At 43.6% G+C, this 17373-nt stretch overlaps 1 protein-coding gene across 3 annotated transcripts in view; it reads left to right on the forward strand.

Moving 5' to 3' along the window:
* Positions 1-17373, forward strand: part of STON2 (stonin 2) — a 569996-nt gene that overhangs the window by 507611 nt on the left and 45012 nt on the right. For all 3 annotated transcript variants that reach the window (XM_069208355.1, XM_069208356.1, XM_069208357.1), the window contains one exon: positions 4812-6629. In XM_069208355.1, the coding sequence (XP_069064456.1) occupies positions 4812-6629 (1818 nt within the window). The remainder of the gene's footprint in view (positions 1-4811; positions 6630-17373) is intronic.

The raw sequence follows: 17373 nt of genomic DNA on the forward strand, positions 1-17373 counted from the left end.
AACAGGTCTTTTTACCTGTGTTCCTGGAGTGAGTCCTACAGGCTCACCTATTTAAAGTTCCACATGCTGTTTGATTAACCCACCTTTGGCCTACACTGGATTGGTGTGCAGTGCTGGGCGGTCCATATATGTTATATACATGTGCTGGGGGTATGCATGCCTGTGAGCAGTAAAATACAGGGATGATGCGGTGCAGGTGTGTAATCTACACATGCTGATGTATGTGTGCCTGTGAATGGTATAATACATGGAAGATGTACTGTGCAGTGCATGTATGTTATTTGCATGTGCTGGGTGGAATGTGTGCTTGTGAATGGTACAAAACATGGAGGATTCTTGATTCCATTTTTGGGAGACCTAGGGCTAACTGGAAGAGCATAAGGAGGCAGGGGAATCCCCCAGATTTGTGGATTTCTGCATTACTGTGAGCTGGATGGGACACACTGGAGGAAGGGAGAGCCAAGCTCTTCAGTATACTCCACAGGGTGCTCTTTGATACACAGAAAGGTCACTGGGAAGGAGCCTAAGGGCGTCCCAGGAAGGAGAATCATGAAGAGTAGGGCTGTGGTCCTAGGGTAACCTTTTGATTCACATATTACTGTGGTTGACATCCAGGTAGAACCTCTATTCACTCTCATGGTCTGTGTTGTAGAGCTATCAGATTTGTAGTCTCTCTTGTGGCAGACTGCTTTTTGGAGGAAGAGCAAGGCAGAGGGCACTTTCAAAAGGAAACATACCCCAAACCTAAATGTCAGAGATTCAGACTGTAGAACCCATTTGGTGTCTAAAAATGGAGCCTGAATCCTCCCAAATTGTCAGCTGTCAGGCAGTCAGTCAAGCTGTGCAAGGAGGAGAAGGTCAGCAAGAATTCTGCCCGTGACCTGGACTTGGGGCCAAGGCGTACCAGTCTCCCAACTTAGGTGAGCGAAGATCACTCAAGGAATCCAAGACCACTTGCCATGGAGCCTGGAACACTGGTTCCTGTCTGCTTGCCAATACCGGTGTGCACTGTGAGGAAGAGAAGAGCATTTGAGGTGCAAGGTGTAGAGGGAGATCCCTGTAGCAAGGTGTGAGAAGACGGCTTCAGCACTGATTGAGTCATTGCCTTTGTGCAGTTTAAAGTCAGCGGCCCCTGTATGCGATAGGAGAGCTGCTGTGAAGTGAACTGTAAACTTTGCTGCACCAATTGCGTTGTTGCGCCTGTGTAGGTTTGAGTCAGTGACTCTGTATGCCAGGTGGGGCCTCCGTGAAGATTACTATGCATGCCAACATTTAAGAAGAGAAAAGTGGATGATTTTGAAAACAAAATTGGAGGAATTTATGTTCCCCATTGACTTAAATTGAAGCAGAAGCAATTTTAGGTGGGATACAGGTAAAATAAAAAAATCTTTAGCTTAAAAAATTGTGAAGCTCTCACCCTAATGACATCTGTTGGCGTGTATGGATTACTGCTGTAGCTCATGTGTGGAGTGAAGTTGGCAGTCCCTTATGGCAGGTGGTGAGGCCATGAAGAGTGCCACCATGACAATCAGGCTGTAGCCCTTGTGACAGAGGTCTTTCAGGCTACCAATACATTGTCTGTTGTTTCTCATTGAAGTCAGGATCCAACAGGAACACAAACTGTCATTCCTTTGGAATAGGCCAATGTATTGGCAGCCTCCAAGACCTTTGTCAGTTCCTAAACCAGCAGATATAATAAGGTGTGTGAACTGCGCCGAACAGACAGGTAATTGAAAATGCCCCTTTAAGGAGAAATGTATTGATTGCTAAGATCTGCATTACCATAGCAGTGGTCTTGCTTGGGGCATGAAAGGAACAGTAGACTTGTTAGAGTTTACTTACCCACCTGAAATTTGAGCTGATTGTTTTAAAATAACAAAGTCTCAAATACTAGTTTTTTAACTCATTGGGAAAGAAACAAAAAGTTCATATTATTACTGGTGAAGGACAGTAAAAGCACTGCACCTTCAATATACATGATATAAAATCCTGAAAAGTATTAACGGTTTTAATTCAGTTATTGGTCCTGAGTAAGGTGTGATAAAGGCCAAGAAGCCACTGAAACCCCGCATAGACACTCTAACCTTTTTTAGTTCTTGATTGTATACAGTTGTTTTTTATGTTTTATAGAATAGACCTTTTGGAGGATGCATCTGTTCCAATGGATGATAGATTATATCAACAAATGTCACTAGTATTTTTGTTGCATTTTTTAAAACTATTTAAGAGATTCTAAATATTGTGGTTGGAGCATAATTGGTTACTTTGGATACAAGGTTATATCTGTTGTTTTTAGGTGGATAATTAAGTATCCACATAGAGAAATATTGGATTTTAGCAAGTCCAAGGGAAAAACGTTTGCATTGGTAGAAAAAATGGTGCAAACTGGTAAAAGTCTTTAACATATATGAAGTAGTTAAATGAAAGACTTAGGGAAAGGGTTGTTTATCCTATTCCCGATCAAAGTAAATGCTCCAGTTCCGTGTTTTTCCAGATGGGAGGGGTGCGGTGTCCTGTCTGATAATCAGTTACTGCCTGTGGATTTGTTAAATGTCTTGAAGCCATGAAATTGGTTAAACTATTAATCCCGAACCACAAGAAGAACCTTAAAACAGACCTTAGTGATTTCCCTGGAGGGAGGCATAATATACCTCCTAGCAGCCTATTTTCACAACTTCCCTACACATGGGAGCACACAGCTTTCCATCTCTCAACTACTGACAGCCATCTGCGCAGCAGATACAATTTGAGCAGTTGCACAAAATATGATAGGCTATTTCATTTACTGGGTTGTTATGGAAACCAGTTGCTTGTACCAGGCTTCGTCAATTACTTTTTGCCAAGTCGACTTGGCGAGTAATCAAAGTGCTCTCTATATTTAAGGATAATAGAAATAATCCATCATACAGATCGCCACCAGCATCTGGTCCATCCCCTGCCCATTCACTACCTGTTTATTTAATAATTAATCTGGCTTGAGCATCATTCAGCAAAGCTTAGTGAACAGTCGCATAATGACGGCACGACTGTCACAGCAGCATTAGACACAGGGAATTGGGGGTTCACAGCTGCTTGCTATAGACCTTTAGTGGCAGAAGCTGCAGCAAGTGAGAGAGTGGGAGGAACCGTAGAATAAGGGGAGGTGCATGACTGGAGTGTATGTTCAATTAGTGTAGTACGTTCTTACGTCAGATGGACAGCAAAGAGGGGTTCCATTTACAAGTCCCTCTTATAAGCTGCGTAAGCCCAAGCTGATGCTTGCAGTGGTGCTTGTTTTCTGACATAGTGGCTCTGACTGTGGATGGCATCCTAGATGATAGTCATTCAGACATCTTGGATTAAGGGTCAAGTCCAGCCGAGATTGCTCCTGAGGTTACCTAAAGGGTCTTTTGTAAAGGGGATGGTGCATCCGAGGTGATAGGTTTGCAGCCAGAGGCTCCCCTATGTTCATTAGAGAAGATATGATGATTTACAGTCATTGGTATGAATGTGTTGACGGCAGACATGACACTGTTATGCCACTGGTGCCATGTGATCTTTCAAATTCTCTTGCATTTGAATAACCAATTAATGTGGGCGTTATTCAATTAAATAGGGCATCTGGCAATATTTTCAGTCTTACACATTTTGGCTACTCTGAAGCTCAGGTCTGCCCTTGCACTCTCTGGCCTGCATATTTCTACTGAACTTTTCAAGAAAGACCCCTGAATGAGCTGTTATGCACGATATGTTGGCCTATTTTGCAGTGTCATCACACTAGAGCCAACCAGTCAGAAGCTGCCATTCTCAAACACTGGGGTAAAAGGTGAAAGCTTTTCTATGTCCTACCACATTTCTGCCACTGACTATGCCATCGTATCAGGGCGGTACAGTTGCAAACTGTGCCCATTGGAAAGTGGCATCCACTTGTGTTGATTCATTAATCATTCTTCCAAAAATACTGTAATCTAATTAATTTATCTGTATTTCCTTCATTCTCTAAACATTCACCTTTGGTTCTGATGTATCAGCCACCAAAGGCACCGTCTTCTTAACATCATTGCATTCCGTCAAAGAGTCAAGCTTACACCATTTAGTGCACTTGAAACACCTACGATGTTGCCTCAGGAGAGTGATAATGACATAGATCTCCCTGCTTAAGACTGACCCTCAGCCTGTTTCTAAGAGCTTCTTGTTCCTGCATGTAAGCCAGATCCCTACTGACTTCCTGTACATAGGCTACTACTCGGATTTTATTGAGAGAAAGTGAGTCCTTGGACAGTGCACCATGGGAGAGAGGGCTGATGCTACTTATCCTCTTGACTTGCGCACTCCTAGTTCTAACTGAGAAAGTGCCTGCCTGAGTTGTGAACTGAACGCAGGTGCATTAATGTTGGAATAGTCTGAAACTGAAATGTGGTAGTCTTGTGTAGCATGATTTAGACACCCACACCATGTTGAATGAGGCCATTTTGATTTTGGTGTATATTATTTTGTCAGAAGGATATTTGACCTTGACATGGGCATTCCTATTAGAAAAAATACTAATCTGGAGAACTTTTCAGTGGGTAATTAAATTGTGTCCCTACTGATCACATGAATATGTTTATTATGTGTCTTTTATTTTTCATAGAAGCACAAAACAATATTAATAATATAGATTGATGATGAATACCAAAGTATGCATATTGACAACACCCACTGATCATCTTCTAAAGCAGTGCATTTTACATACTAAAAAAGCTTATGTTTTTTGGTTACAAATGAGTAAAGATTAACATGTTTTCCCACTTCATCACAGGTTCTTACCATTTTATGCTTCTAATTTTCAGACAATTCCTCATCTTTTCAAGAAGATGATGAGGTAGATATGGATGCTGTCAACTGGCCGATCAACGGCGTACCTGTTAATGGGCATGTGACTGCCCCACGATCAGCCCCTTTTTCCAGCTGGGTCACTTTTGAAGAGGATGACACCCCCTCCTCACCCCTCAGAAGTGATCTCTCTGGGAAGCCTGAGAGTCCCCAAGCTGCATCAGTGCCAGACGCCAATCAAAACTTTGTTGGATCATTCAAGAAGCGGGAACGGCCTAAAAGCATGCTTGTGGACCTCTCAAAAGTTCAAAAGCTTGATCTTGCATCACTGAAGAAACCTCTGTCCCCAGTGAAGGCCACAAATCCATTTCTTGATGAATCCTTGAAAGATGTCCTGCCATCTCCCATAAATCCTTTCAGTTCATTCTTTGAAGAACAGGAGAAACGCACTCAGACCTCCTCAGTCACCAGTGCACCGGGGAGGGACCAGAGAGACTCCTTCTATGTCATCTGCCAGGAACTTGACACTATCAATTTTGAGGACTACAATAAAAAGCGTTCCCAGTCAGAGGCCCTTGAGCAACTAAAGCAGCTCCAAATCGGGGATCCAGATCTGCCAGGAAGTCCAACATTGCCCGATGACCCCATAAAAACTGATAAGCCCATTGGCCCTCCTTTAACTTTTGCCAAACCTCAGCCTAAAGATGGTTGGACTATGATGCTGAGGATACCTGAGAAGAAGAACATTATGTCCTCTAGGCACTGGGGGCCCATTTGTGTCAAGCTGACAGAAGCTGGATTTATACAACTTTTCTACGAAAAGGGACTTGAAAAACCTTTCCGAGAATTTAAACTGGAGATCTGCCATGAGATTTCTGAGCCAAAGCTGCAGAACTATGATGACAGTGGGAGGATACACACTGTTCGGATTGATCGAATATTCTACAAAGAGAAGAGAAAATACCAGCCAAAGCCTATGATTTCACATGCAGCAGAGAAGGAACAAGTGATCAAATTGGGCACCACAGACTATGAAGAATTTGTGAGTTTTTTAAACGTGGTTCGTGATGCGCTCATGAGCTTGCCAGCAACAATGGATCTCAGTACTGTTGGCTTAAATTACATTGAAGAAGAGATTACAGTAGATGTCAAAGATGAGTTCCATGGCATTTTAGCTAAAAAAGACAATAGAATTCTCCAGCATTCTGTGGTGACGCACATCTATGTGCTAAGCTTTCTTTCTGGTCTTGCCTACTGCAGGTTGGGTTTGAACGATATCCTCATTAAAGGCAATGAAATTGTCTCCAGGCATGACATCATGCCTACCACGACCAGCAGGTGGATCAAACTGTATGACTGCCAGTTCCACGGATCGGTGGATGAAGAAGTGTTCCACGGTGCTAGGATGGTTGTCTTTAATCCTCTGGATGCCTGTAAGTTTGAACTGATGCGATTCAGAACGGTTTTTGCAGAGAAGACACTGCCCTTCGCCATTAGGACTGCAGCTTGTGTGAAGGGTGCTGAAGTGGAGCTCCAGAGTTGGCTGGTGATGTCAACTGGATTCTCCTCAAATCGAGACCCCCTCACTCAGGTCCCTTGTGAAAATGTCATGATCCGTTATCCTGTGCCTACTGAGTGGATAAAAAACTTTCGCAGGGATAGCATGCTGGGGGAGAAGTCCTTGAAAGCAAAAGTGAACAGACAGGCCAGTTTTGGCTCAACTAGCATTTCTGGGTCAGAGCCAGCCATGAGGGTGACTTTGGGAACTGCCAAATATGAACATGCCTATGGCTCCATCGTATGGAGGATAAACCGACTGCCTGATAAGAACTCGGGTGAGTAACCTTTCAACAGTTTGTTTTGTTTCTGTGTTCATGTTTCTAAGAAACCTCTGCTATTTGGAATTGATTAATGAAGTTGCTTTTTGGATTTGCCTGCCCTACATGTCAATGATACTATTGCCGCTCAGATATTATGTGCAAGTCTGCAGAATAATATGACACTAGCAAGAACGCATGAAATTGCTTGTAGAAGCATTACATATGGGCCGCTTGACAGGCGTGTCAAATGTAATTTCGCCAAAAATCCCTAAACCGCAACTGTTCCCACCCTTTCGTGCTGCACCCAATCCCAAACGGTGATATGTGTGCTGCTCCCTGTAACATTTTCGTCCCAGTACTCCCAGCCATTGCTTATTTGTAAATCTGGTGTACACTTTAATAAATTTGCACACAATTTACAATGTAAAGGTATGTTTCCTCTTTCTCGCTGTATGGAGTGCAAAACCTTGAAAGGAATGGCGCTATTTTGTTGCTGACTGTCCAGGATGGGCTAAAAACAATGAGACTGTGAGCCGTTGCTAATCAGGAAGCACTTTATTGGATAGTTGGGTACATTTTTACTGCTGTCAGTGTGCGCATCCAGCAGGCTGAATAGGGGTGCCTAGATGAAGTGTATGGTCTCGGTGTACAGCATGGAACCCCTACTTACACCACTGCTTGCACCCCATGTTGTCACACCCCATCCATCTTTCTCATTCCCTCTGTCCCTTCAGGCTCACCACTCATTCTCTTTGCTTTACAACTATGGTTCCTCAATTAAACAAAAATACTCTGCGGCACTTTAAGGTACAAACTTTCTAATTACATGCGTTTCTCTGGCTCTGAATATGTTTTTATGTTATGTTGTTTAGCTTAGCTTAAGTGCACATGCTCCAGCTGGTTTCTTGACCCTTATATCAGGCTGCATACAAGAATGTGTCTTCTCTGCTGCTCAAACAATCCACACTTCCTTAATTTTTACATTTGCTACTGACCTTTCATACCCTGTTAAAAACCAATAAGGCCCACACAAAGATAAACCACTGTGATCTGGTAGAGCTTGAAGGCTGGGGGAAGATAAATATTTTGTGTTGAACTGTGACGTATGTAGTAGGGCTTTATGAGGGAGTGATGGTTTGTACACTGCTGTTTTGAAGGAAAGTGAATGGTTCCCACAATCTGCATATTCTGGCTTCTGACCTTTGCTCCGGGGAAGGATATACCATTTGAGAGAAACTGATAAGTGATGAAATGGAATTTCCTCCGGATTAAAGGCCGTTTAAACTGTTTAATAAACAGATGTCTGAACTGCAAGAACAATATTGCGACTTGAAAAAACACACAGTAAGTGCAGTTCGCGAGAAGACCATCAAAAAAAAAAATCGTGCATTAAAATAAAGCCACACAATGTACTTTAAAACTTATATTAAGTATACAGTAAATATAAGTAAATGTGACCATGGCATGTCAAAAATGAGGTAACAAGAGCGCAGAGCCTGAGCTGGATACCAGCAGCCAATAAAAGAGGAAACTCAGAAGCAAATACAGCAAAATAGTGCCCATTCCCACCACAGGGGTGATTGGTCACACACATCAGCCTATGAATGCTTAAACAATTTAATGAAACATGCTACTATTCTTTTATTGATGATTATTTTATTGATATGAATACACACATGAAACGTAAATTTCTTGAAATTCGGATTTAAACTGGTATTAGGTAATTTATTGGCCCTGATGAAGTGACCCTAATGTGCGAAACACGTGTTGACCCATTCTCTGTTGAAGCTAAAATAAAATTGAGATACTTGAATCAATAGTGATTTTTCCTTTTTTTCTGAATGAAGAATTAAAATATTTCAGCTGCCTGTATTCAGAACATTACTGAGCAGTAAACTGGATAGACGTTAAATAACATTGTACTGCTATCACCCTGCAGACCTCAGACCGTCTGTCTGTGTTGCATTTATTTGTGAGTGCTAAGATTAAGGCATCACATACCTTCGAGGTCTGACCAGCCTGATAATTAGAGACTTTTCCCCCTGCTGATACAGTGACAAAAGTGCTCATACCAGGATCAGGGTCACCAGGCTAAGGCCTGCAAAGACTGAGGAGCTAGACAAAGCAATAACCACACAGTACAGAGCCAACACAAAGTGTGGTAGGAGTCCAAACGAAGAGGAAGGGGACATGTCAAAGAAGCAGGCAGAAAATTATGAAGGGTCAGCAACCCAGGTTACCAGGCACCTGAGCAGGTAGAAGCTCGAAATAGAGAAGCCCAAGAATGTGTCTTTTAATGTAAGAATGCTTCACTATCCCCTGAAGAGATAAGATGTGTGGGGAACAACCCAGCGTAAAAGGCTTCCAGGAAACACATGGTGCCAGCAGTCTTACCAGGGAGCACAGTGACCACCCTTAGAGAAGTAGAGAAAGCCAATCCTGAGGAAAACACATGGACACTTTGAAGCAAGCAACCGAAAAACTGTGATCACAACAGTAAGCAAGGAGAGCATCCCAAAATAAGGCCAATCAGTGCACTTGCCTGTGTCAGGATACTGGTACCCAAAGTTAGGTTCAGACTAAGCCACACCATAAGCACAGGGAACATCCAAATAGCAGACACCACTCAAAATAAAAGGGTGCAAAACGCCATGCCATGGGTCACCAACCCTACACAAAGATGTGGAATTCCCAGCAGCCAAAGAGGTGTGATACATGCATCCCACATCCAAAGCAGGCCCAACCTGAGCACATGACACAACAGGGCAAACTCGGCAGCCACAAACAACCCTTGTACCAAACAGTAAAGGTAACTGAGCAGTATATCCTGCAGGCAAACGGGGAATTAAGTTCTTCACTGCAAAATCACTAAACAGCAGCAGAGTGCAGAGAAGGAAGACCACATTCAGCTCCCTTCCCCCTTCTTAGTAAAAGATCATAAATGGGGAGGATGACCAAGCCAGGAGTTGGACATGCATAGCTGATCCCATGTAGTACCAGGAACAGCAAGGGTCACAGAACGCAGCCCACCACAAATGACCACACCAAACACAAAGGGGCCTCAGGAAGCTCCATGGTCCACGGTAGTGGAGCCAAAACCCCCACCCTTACATAATGTCCAAGGCCAAGCCTCTCAGGGCACCAGAACAGCCCCACTCCACACCCTGAATCTCATGAACAAAGGATTGAGGGGAGAGGAAATCCGGACAACACAGTCGTTCAGAGATGGAGCCGGTTAATACAACTCACAAGCTCCAAACCCAGCAGAGAACAAAAGAAGACATAAGTCCAGCATGAACCCAAGGGAAATAAAAACAAGCATTTACACATGCAACAGGGTTTGCTTTGTTCCAGTGCTTAATTTGTAAATAAAAACGTGCCAGTGCCCAAAGCCCTCCTCTTAAAAACGCAGCTGCACACATAATACTGAGGCAGCATAATCCAGAAGCCATCTCGGGCCTCTTCAATCCATTTACAGCCACTGCCTGCCCCTTCAGCTCACACTTGCAGCCCTCTGCTTTCACCCATTGTGACGCTTTTTCATTTTTCTCTTCCTCCATCTTTCTCATATGTGTCTTTTGCTCACAGTAAATGCTTGAGGCAGAAAAATAAGTGCCGGCCCTCAAAAATAAGTGTCACTGCTCCGCACCTGAAACAACAAGCACTAATTAAGCATCTGCTTTGTTCTACCCTCTAATCAAAACGTGGGTATTGGCAAAGACATAGGGTTTACCACGTATGTAAACAAGTGAACACCTAAAATATGTTCACTTGCAACAGTTCTTCTGTTCCCTGAGACCGTTTAGATTTTAATACACTCTAAATGTTTACATTTGTGCCTTGTCACCATCAATTTCCACCTTTAATCCAGGGCCAGCAGTATTCCAGGGAAGGCATCATCTTGCAATGCATGTTGGCAATATGTCATGAATTACCACCCTAATGCTAGAGTCAGCTTTAAAGCAGGTTTGGGCATGATAAGACATGAATGACCACAATAAGACAATAATGATCACAATTGTGCAATTGATGGCAGCAACCTGCCAATCTGTCGAACCTCCATTATACCATCGGTGTCCACAATTTTGCATGAATAGCCACCATTTTACCACAAAACTGCCAGGATAGCCAGTATCTCATGGGTGAGTACCATTGTGCTAAAAATGTTCACAGTAAATAAGAGAACTTTTCAAACAACTGCTGGCTACCATCCTGTATCAAAAAAAGGGTGTGCTGGCTATTATGGAGACAGCAACCTCTGTTAACACATCACAGTGCCTTCCCCTCTTTTTTGGGAAAGGTGGCAGCGAAGCGCACAGAAAATGCAGAATGTTGCTTGTCACTCAAATTTATTTCAGCCACTGAAATACCATCTAGTGCAGTGGTTCCCAACCCTTTCGACTTCTGTGGACCCCCACTTTATCATTACTGCAACCCGGGGACCCCCACTGAATCATTATTTGAACCTGGGGACCGCCACACTGAGTCCTTACTGTAAGCTGGGGACCAAATCTGTTAATATTATTTAATTTTCTGAGTAGTCACAGACCTCCTGAGGAGGCTTGCAGACCCCCACAGGTCCTCGGACCATAGGTTGGGAACCACTGATCTAATGCTTTTCGGCTGAACTGCAGCCTTGCTCACAGATAGGGAGGTGCCATTTTCCCAGTACATTTACGTGAACACAAACATGATGCAAACAATGCGAGTAAAAAAATGACTACAGAAAAAACATACATTTCATTTAATTTTCCTACAACCCGGGATTATATTTCATCAACTACTGAAGCAGAAAAATAAAAAAATAATACATGAATAATAACTCCCATATAACACCTAATGTGAAATACAATTACAGGATTAACATTATCCTTCGTGGCTTTGTATCTGAATATTATCTCTCAATACTTCACATAAAAATTACAACGCATATATATTCAATACATTCATTCCTTCACAAAACACAAATCGCTGTGCACTCATATTGCAAACATAACTCCAATTCCAAGTGGGTGCAATGCTCCATACACTAACCATGCTTAGACCCCCTCACAATCTACACAACCTTATTTCATAATAGTAATCCCAAGTGGATGTAATTACTGTCATATATTGAATGTACATAAGGGATACCTGATTACTAGGAAAAAGCCACATACTTTCCCAAGCTGATCCTCAGGACTTAACTCCCCAGTGTCTCAACAAATTAGTCCACCCATAGTGATATCAAAACTTTAAAAAAAAATACTATTACATATCAGGTTCTATGAGAGAGGGAATCACCTATGTGTGTGCGTAAATCCTCCTCTATATTGAGACCACTGGGGGTCTTGGAATTCAATTCCAAGGTATACTTTGACTCGAGCTGTCTCAATCTCTTTTCTCTGTCACCTCCTCTCCTGTGAAGGGGACAGCCACAATGACAAAATATTTCAACAACTCTACATTAATCTGATGTTTTTCCTGAAAGTGCCTGTCAACTGGATATGTTCTGTTGCGTGTCCTAATCGCCCGAAGATGCTTTAAAATTCTTTTGTGTACCAAGTGTACAGTGCTACCCACATACATCAACTTACATAGGCATTGTAGGACTTACACTGCAAAGTTAGTTTTGCAATGATGACTGCCAGAAATTGGTTTACTCTTTTTGGCAAGATATGTCTTGTAAGATAACATGTTAGTCCCATGCCTACATGCCTTGCATCTCTCACATTTTCTGAACCCCTTCTGATTACTCGGCCAAGTGGCCCTAATTGGCTTTCTAACTTCAGGGCAACTCATGACTAATTCTTGCTGCATTGATCTTGCCTTTCTGAATGTTATCCTTGGCCTGCGGGTTGCTACATTTTCCAAAACTGGATCATTCTTGGTTAAATGCCAATATTTGTGAAGGATCTATCTTATTGCCACTTTCTGTATCTTGTGTGTAGTCATAAATCTGAAATAGGAGTCCATCATGTCTTTTTTCTTGACTTTAGAATCTCTGGATTTCTCAAATAACACCTGCTCCCTACATTTCAATCAAGCTCTTCTTTTTGCATCAATATTAGTTTGTGGATACCACCTGTCGAGGAATCTGCTTGTCAGCGCATCTAAAGCTTTGTCCTCTTCTGAGACCTCACTGCAATTACATTTAATTCTTAAACTCTAACCATACGGAATACTGAGGTAGGTTTCCTGAACAATTTAGACTGCAGTCTATTGTTCTTAATATGTACAGTAAAGTCCAGGAAATTCACCTTGGGAGCAACTAGTCGTACTGGTAAACTTCAAATTAAGATTGTTGTCGTTAATCTTATCTAGAAATGTTTTGGCACTAATTTCTGTGCCTTTCAATATCAAGAAAAAGTTGTCTATATAGCGAATCCAATTTACGTCATGCTCTGCCCACTCCATCTGGTACTCCGTCTGGATTACCTACTCCTCTCACCAGCCAATATGCAAATTAGCATAGCTGGGGGCGAAGCAGGTGCTGAGTTTTTGATTAAACAATTCATTGCAAAATAGAAAAAAATTACTTTTGAGGCATGTTTGTGTCAGTGCTAGTAACATTTGTGTATGTTGTCATAGCTTAATAGGTCTAGCTCCCCAAAAATGCCTCACGGCTCTAAGGACATCTGAATGTCGTACACAAGTGTACAAAGCTGTTACAACTATGGTAATCACCAGATAACCCTGTTCCCAGTGTATGTCATAGATCTTTCTGAGGAAATCCCCATGTTATGTATATGTGAGGGCATGCTTTTCACAAAATCTCGTAGAAAGAAATCCACGTATTTCGAAGTATTTTCAAATGCACTCCCAAAGGCAGAAATAATTGGGCGCCCTGGAGGATCATCTTAATCCTTGTGGATTTTAGAAATCAAATACATAATAGGTGTTCTCGGATACTCAACTTTCAGAAATCAATGTTCTTCATAGCTTATCAGGCCTGAATCACGCCAATCAACCAAATGCAAATTGAAATCCCTATGCACATTCTTCATGATGGTTGGAGACACTTTACTGTAACATGCTATGTCATTCAAATGTCTGAATGCTTCCTGCATATACCTCACTTTCGGACACAACACAAAATTACCCCTTTTATCAGAGATCCTAATAATGCACTTAGTGTCTGTTTTCAACTTTCCAATCAAGACTCGATACTGTCTGCCCATTCTCCCTTTGGTAGTCCTCTTGTTGACATCAGTATACAACTTCTTGAGTTCTTCTACCACTAAATCACTAAAAGTGTCTAGTGCATCTTTTGGCACAGATGGTATGAAGTTGGATCTTGGCATATAAATTGTAATTGCTTCACCATAGATATCTATATTTTGACTGTATCTGCTGTAGTTATTTAATTGAGACACAGATTTTCATTTTCCAACTCCTGTAAAACCATCATCAGTTCCATGTCTGCTGGCGACAAGCAACGTTTAGCATTTTCTGTGTGCGTCAACTGCACCTTTCCGGTGCATAAGAGAATGATACAATTCTGTCAAGACCAGCATTATGCCAAAGAAGGGCATGATCACACCATGGATGCCCCTAATATGCTGGGGGTTACGGCCATTATTCCAAGCCCAGCATTATACCTGAGGGTAACACCACCGTAATATGGATTTTTACAACATGCCAAGAATTGCCACCATTCTACCAGGACCACAATGGATGCCCACATGTTACTATGAACTACCACCATTGGGCAAAGGTCAGCATGTTACCAGGGTTGGACATCATGCAGTGGATGCCACCAAGATGTCAAGACAGATTTGCATGTAGTTGAGTCAAAACTAAGGTGGCATGGTGTGCACATTAATGATGGATTGGGGTGTGGCCCCAAGTGTTTAACAGTGGCCCCTATCTGGAACAAGTATGCCCAGACGTAGGTCCTGTGCACAAGGTGTCACTGGAAGCAAGCCGTACATGGTTGATGAGCCAATAACTAGGGCGAAACTGGTCCTGGGTTGCTTGTGTTCTGGTTCAGGGAGTACCTGGCTTGGCAGTTCAGGCTGGACTGTTCCAATTGGAACAGGGGCAAGACTGATTTGCATACAGCTGGGCCCAAACTGAGGTGGCATGGTGTGAAAAATAACAATGGATTGGGATGCGGCACAAGTGATTTACCAGTGGCTGAGATTATTTCCAGTACTCCATCCATCACAGTTTTGCATACTAATTATGCCAGTGACAGCATTTACCAGTAAATGGAATCATGCCATGAGCTGCTAAGAAGTACCACCACTGTGCCACAGCCAACATTATGCCAGGAGGGAGGCCATCACACTATGGCGGTCATTCTGACCGCGGCGGGCGGCGGTCGCCGCCCGCCATGCGGTCACCGGTCGCCGCCCGCCATGCGGTCACCGCCGAATGACCGCCCCGCGGTCAAAAGACCGCGGCGACCATTCCAACTTTCCCGCTTGGCCGGCGGGCGACCGCCAAAAGGCCGCCCGCCGGCCCAGCGGGAAAGCCCCTGCAACGAGGAAGCCGGCTCCGAATGGAGCCGGCGGAGTTGCAGGGGTGCGACGGGTGCAGTGGCACCCGTCGCGATTTTCACTGTCTGCTAAGCAGACAGTGAAAATCTTTGTGGGGCCCTGTTAGGGGGCCCCACGACACCCGTTCCCGCCATCCTGGTTCTGGCGGTGAAAACCGCCAGAAACAGGGTGGCGGGAAGGGGGTCGGAATCCCCATGGCGGCGGGATTCCCTGGGCCAGGGGAAAACCGGCGGGAAACCGCTGGTTCCCCTTTTCTGACCGCGGCTTTACCGCCGCGGTCAGAATAGCCCTGGAAGCACCGCCAGCCTGTTGGCGGTGCTTCCGCGGTCCCCAGCCCTGGCGGTCATGGACCGCCAGGGTCGGAATGACCCCCTATATCTCTAATTCTGTGTGCAATATGTAATGGGATAAATCCATCATGCAGTGCAGAGCATTTTACTAGGGATGAGCATCATGTCGCTAGATTCCTCAATTTGCTACAATTTACCACTATTGTGTTATTGTAACAGAGAATGGCATGATGCATTGGATGCCCGCAAGCTGCCAAAAAACCCCTCCCTTTAGTGAGGGATAACGTTTTATTGTGGATGAGGAATTTGACATTCTATCACAGATGCCTATAAGCTGCCATGAAACATCACCATTTTGACAGTGTCTCTTGGTTTCTGGATGATTATGTGTTTTGGTATGCAGGTGTGTATAGCAGGCTGCTCTGATTACAGTATGCATTACTTTTTGTAGCTGTCTGATGGTGGGTGTCACAATGCATACATGCCTGTCAGTGTAAGTAGCAAACTGACACAAACACCCCACGCACACCTTCACCTTGCAAAATTCTCATCGTAATGTCCTACGCATTGCACATCATTACAGCGCCTTACCATGCAATGGCCATTCTCAAAACTACCTTCTTCTAGCATTGTGGCCTTCTCAGTGCAACTGACTAGCGTTCTACGTCTGCTCTACTCACCTGCAGCACATCCCCATTTCACATTCTTTCATTTACCAGCCCACAACTCTGCTCCATATACCAAAATAAAATTTTATTCCCTACTGATTAAACCCCTACCACCACTCGATATCAGAAACCAGCCACTAAGAGCTGTTGCCTCGAGAGAACAAATGCAGAGTAAATAGCCGCCAAGCACCACCATCTTATGCATGCATACATACATACATACATAAATGCAGCAGCGGCCGCTGCAAATCTGAAGGGGAGGTGTGGGGGGGGGGTGGTACGGAGACAGTGGGGGAAAATAAAAAAATAAATAAACATACCTGACAGCCTTCTCCCTCAGTCTCCTGCCTCCTTGTTCCTATTCCCTCAGTATGGTGTCCCAGAATTCACTGGGACAACAGGGCAGGCTCCCCAGCAACCCTGGTGCTGCCTTCATGCTAAACTTAGCATGAAGGCAGCACCAGGATTGGTTTGACAGGCTCCGACTGCCACTCAGACACAACCCTGGGGCCAGTGCAATTTCTCCAGCCTGGCTGTTGAACACAGGCGGGCTGGAGAAACCTAAATGCGCATGTGTGTTTGACCGGCCTGAGATGGCTGACCAAACACACATGCACACTTAGTGCACTCGCTCCTCCTTCTCCCTCCCACCTCTCATGACCCAGCCCCGCCCCTCCTTGCACGGCTGGCTGAGCCAGCATCAGAAAAATAAACTATAGTGGTTTTATTTTTCTGCTTCTGGCTCAGCCAGGGGGGCGACGCTCCTCCACCATAGCGAAGGATCCGCCCCTGCATATATGTCATGTTTGATACTTTTTGCTATCCCAAGCTTTGTAGATAGCTGCACTTTGCATCTTTTCAGATCGCAGTAAAAAAGAAAGCAAAACTACAAGTCCCAAATGCATCACGCTAAAAGACCAAATGTGCTTGCACAAAATCTGACTTCTGTCTACTTCCTAGCGTTCTATCAAACTCCACAGGCACTTTACAGAGAGTCTAGCAGCCTTTCCTTCCCTTCACTTTTTCTACCATTCTGCTTTGCTATCAGTAAATTTTTTCAGGAGGGATTTTTGCACTGTTTTGGTTTAATTTGGCACATAACACATAAAAATACTTGAGCATTTACAAGTGCCCTTTGGGAGCAACTGGTATTTTTAGCTTTTTTATATAACTCTTTTTTATTTCGCAGGGTAATACAGTTATAGGCTCGTGACATCACAATTATGAACGAAATCATGTTGGGATATAGATGAATGCATGATCCACGTATAAAATATAACGTCAACATCAAAGTTGTAACTAACCGAACCCCATCAAT

The sequence above is a fragment of the Pleurodeles waltl genome, chromosome 9 (assembly GCF_031143425.1).
Source record: "Pleurodeles waltl isolate 20211129_DDA chromosome 9, aPleWal1.hap1.20221129, whole genome shotgun sequence".
Classification (NCBI taxonomy): domain Eukaryota; kingdom Metazoa; phylum Chordata; class Amphibia; order Caudata; family Salamandridae; genus Pleurodeles; species Pleurodeles waltl.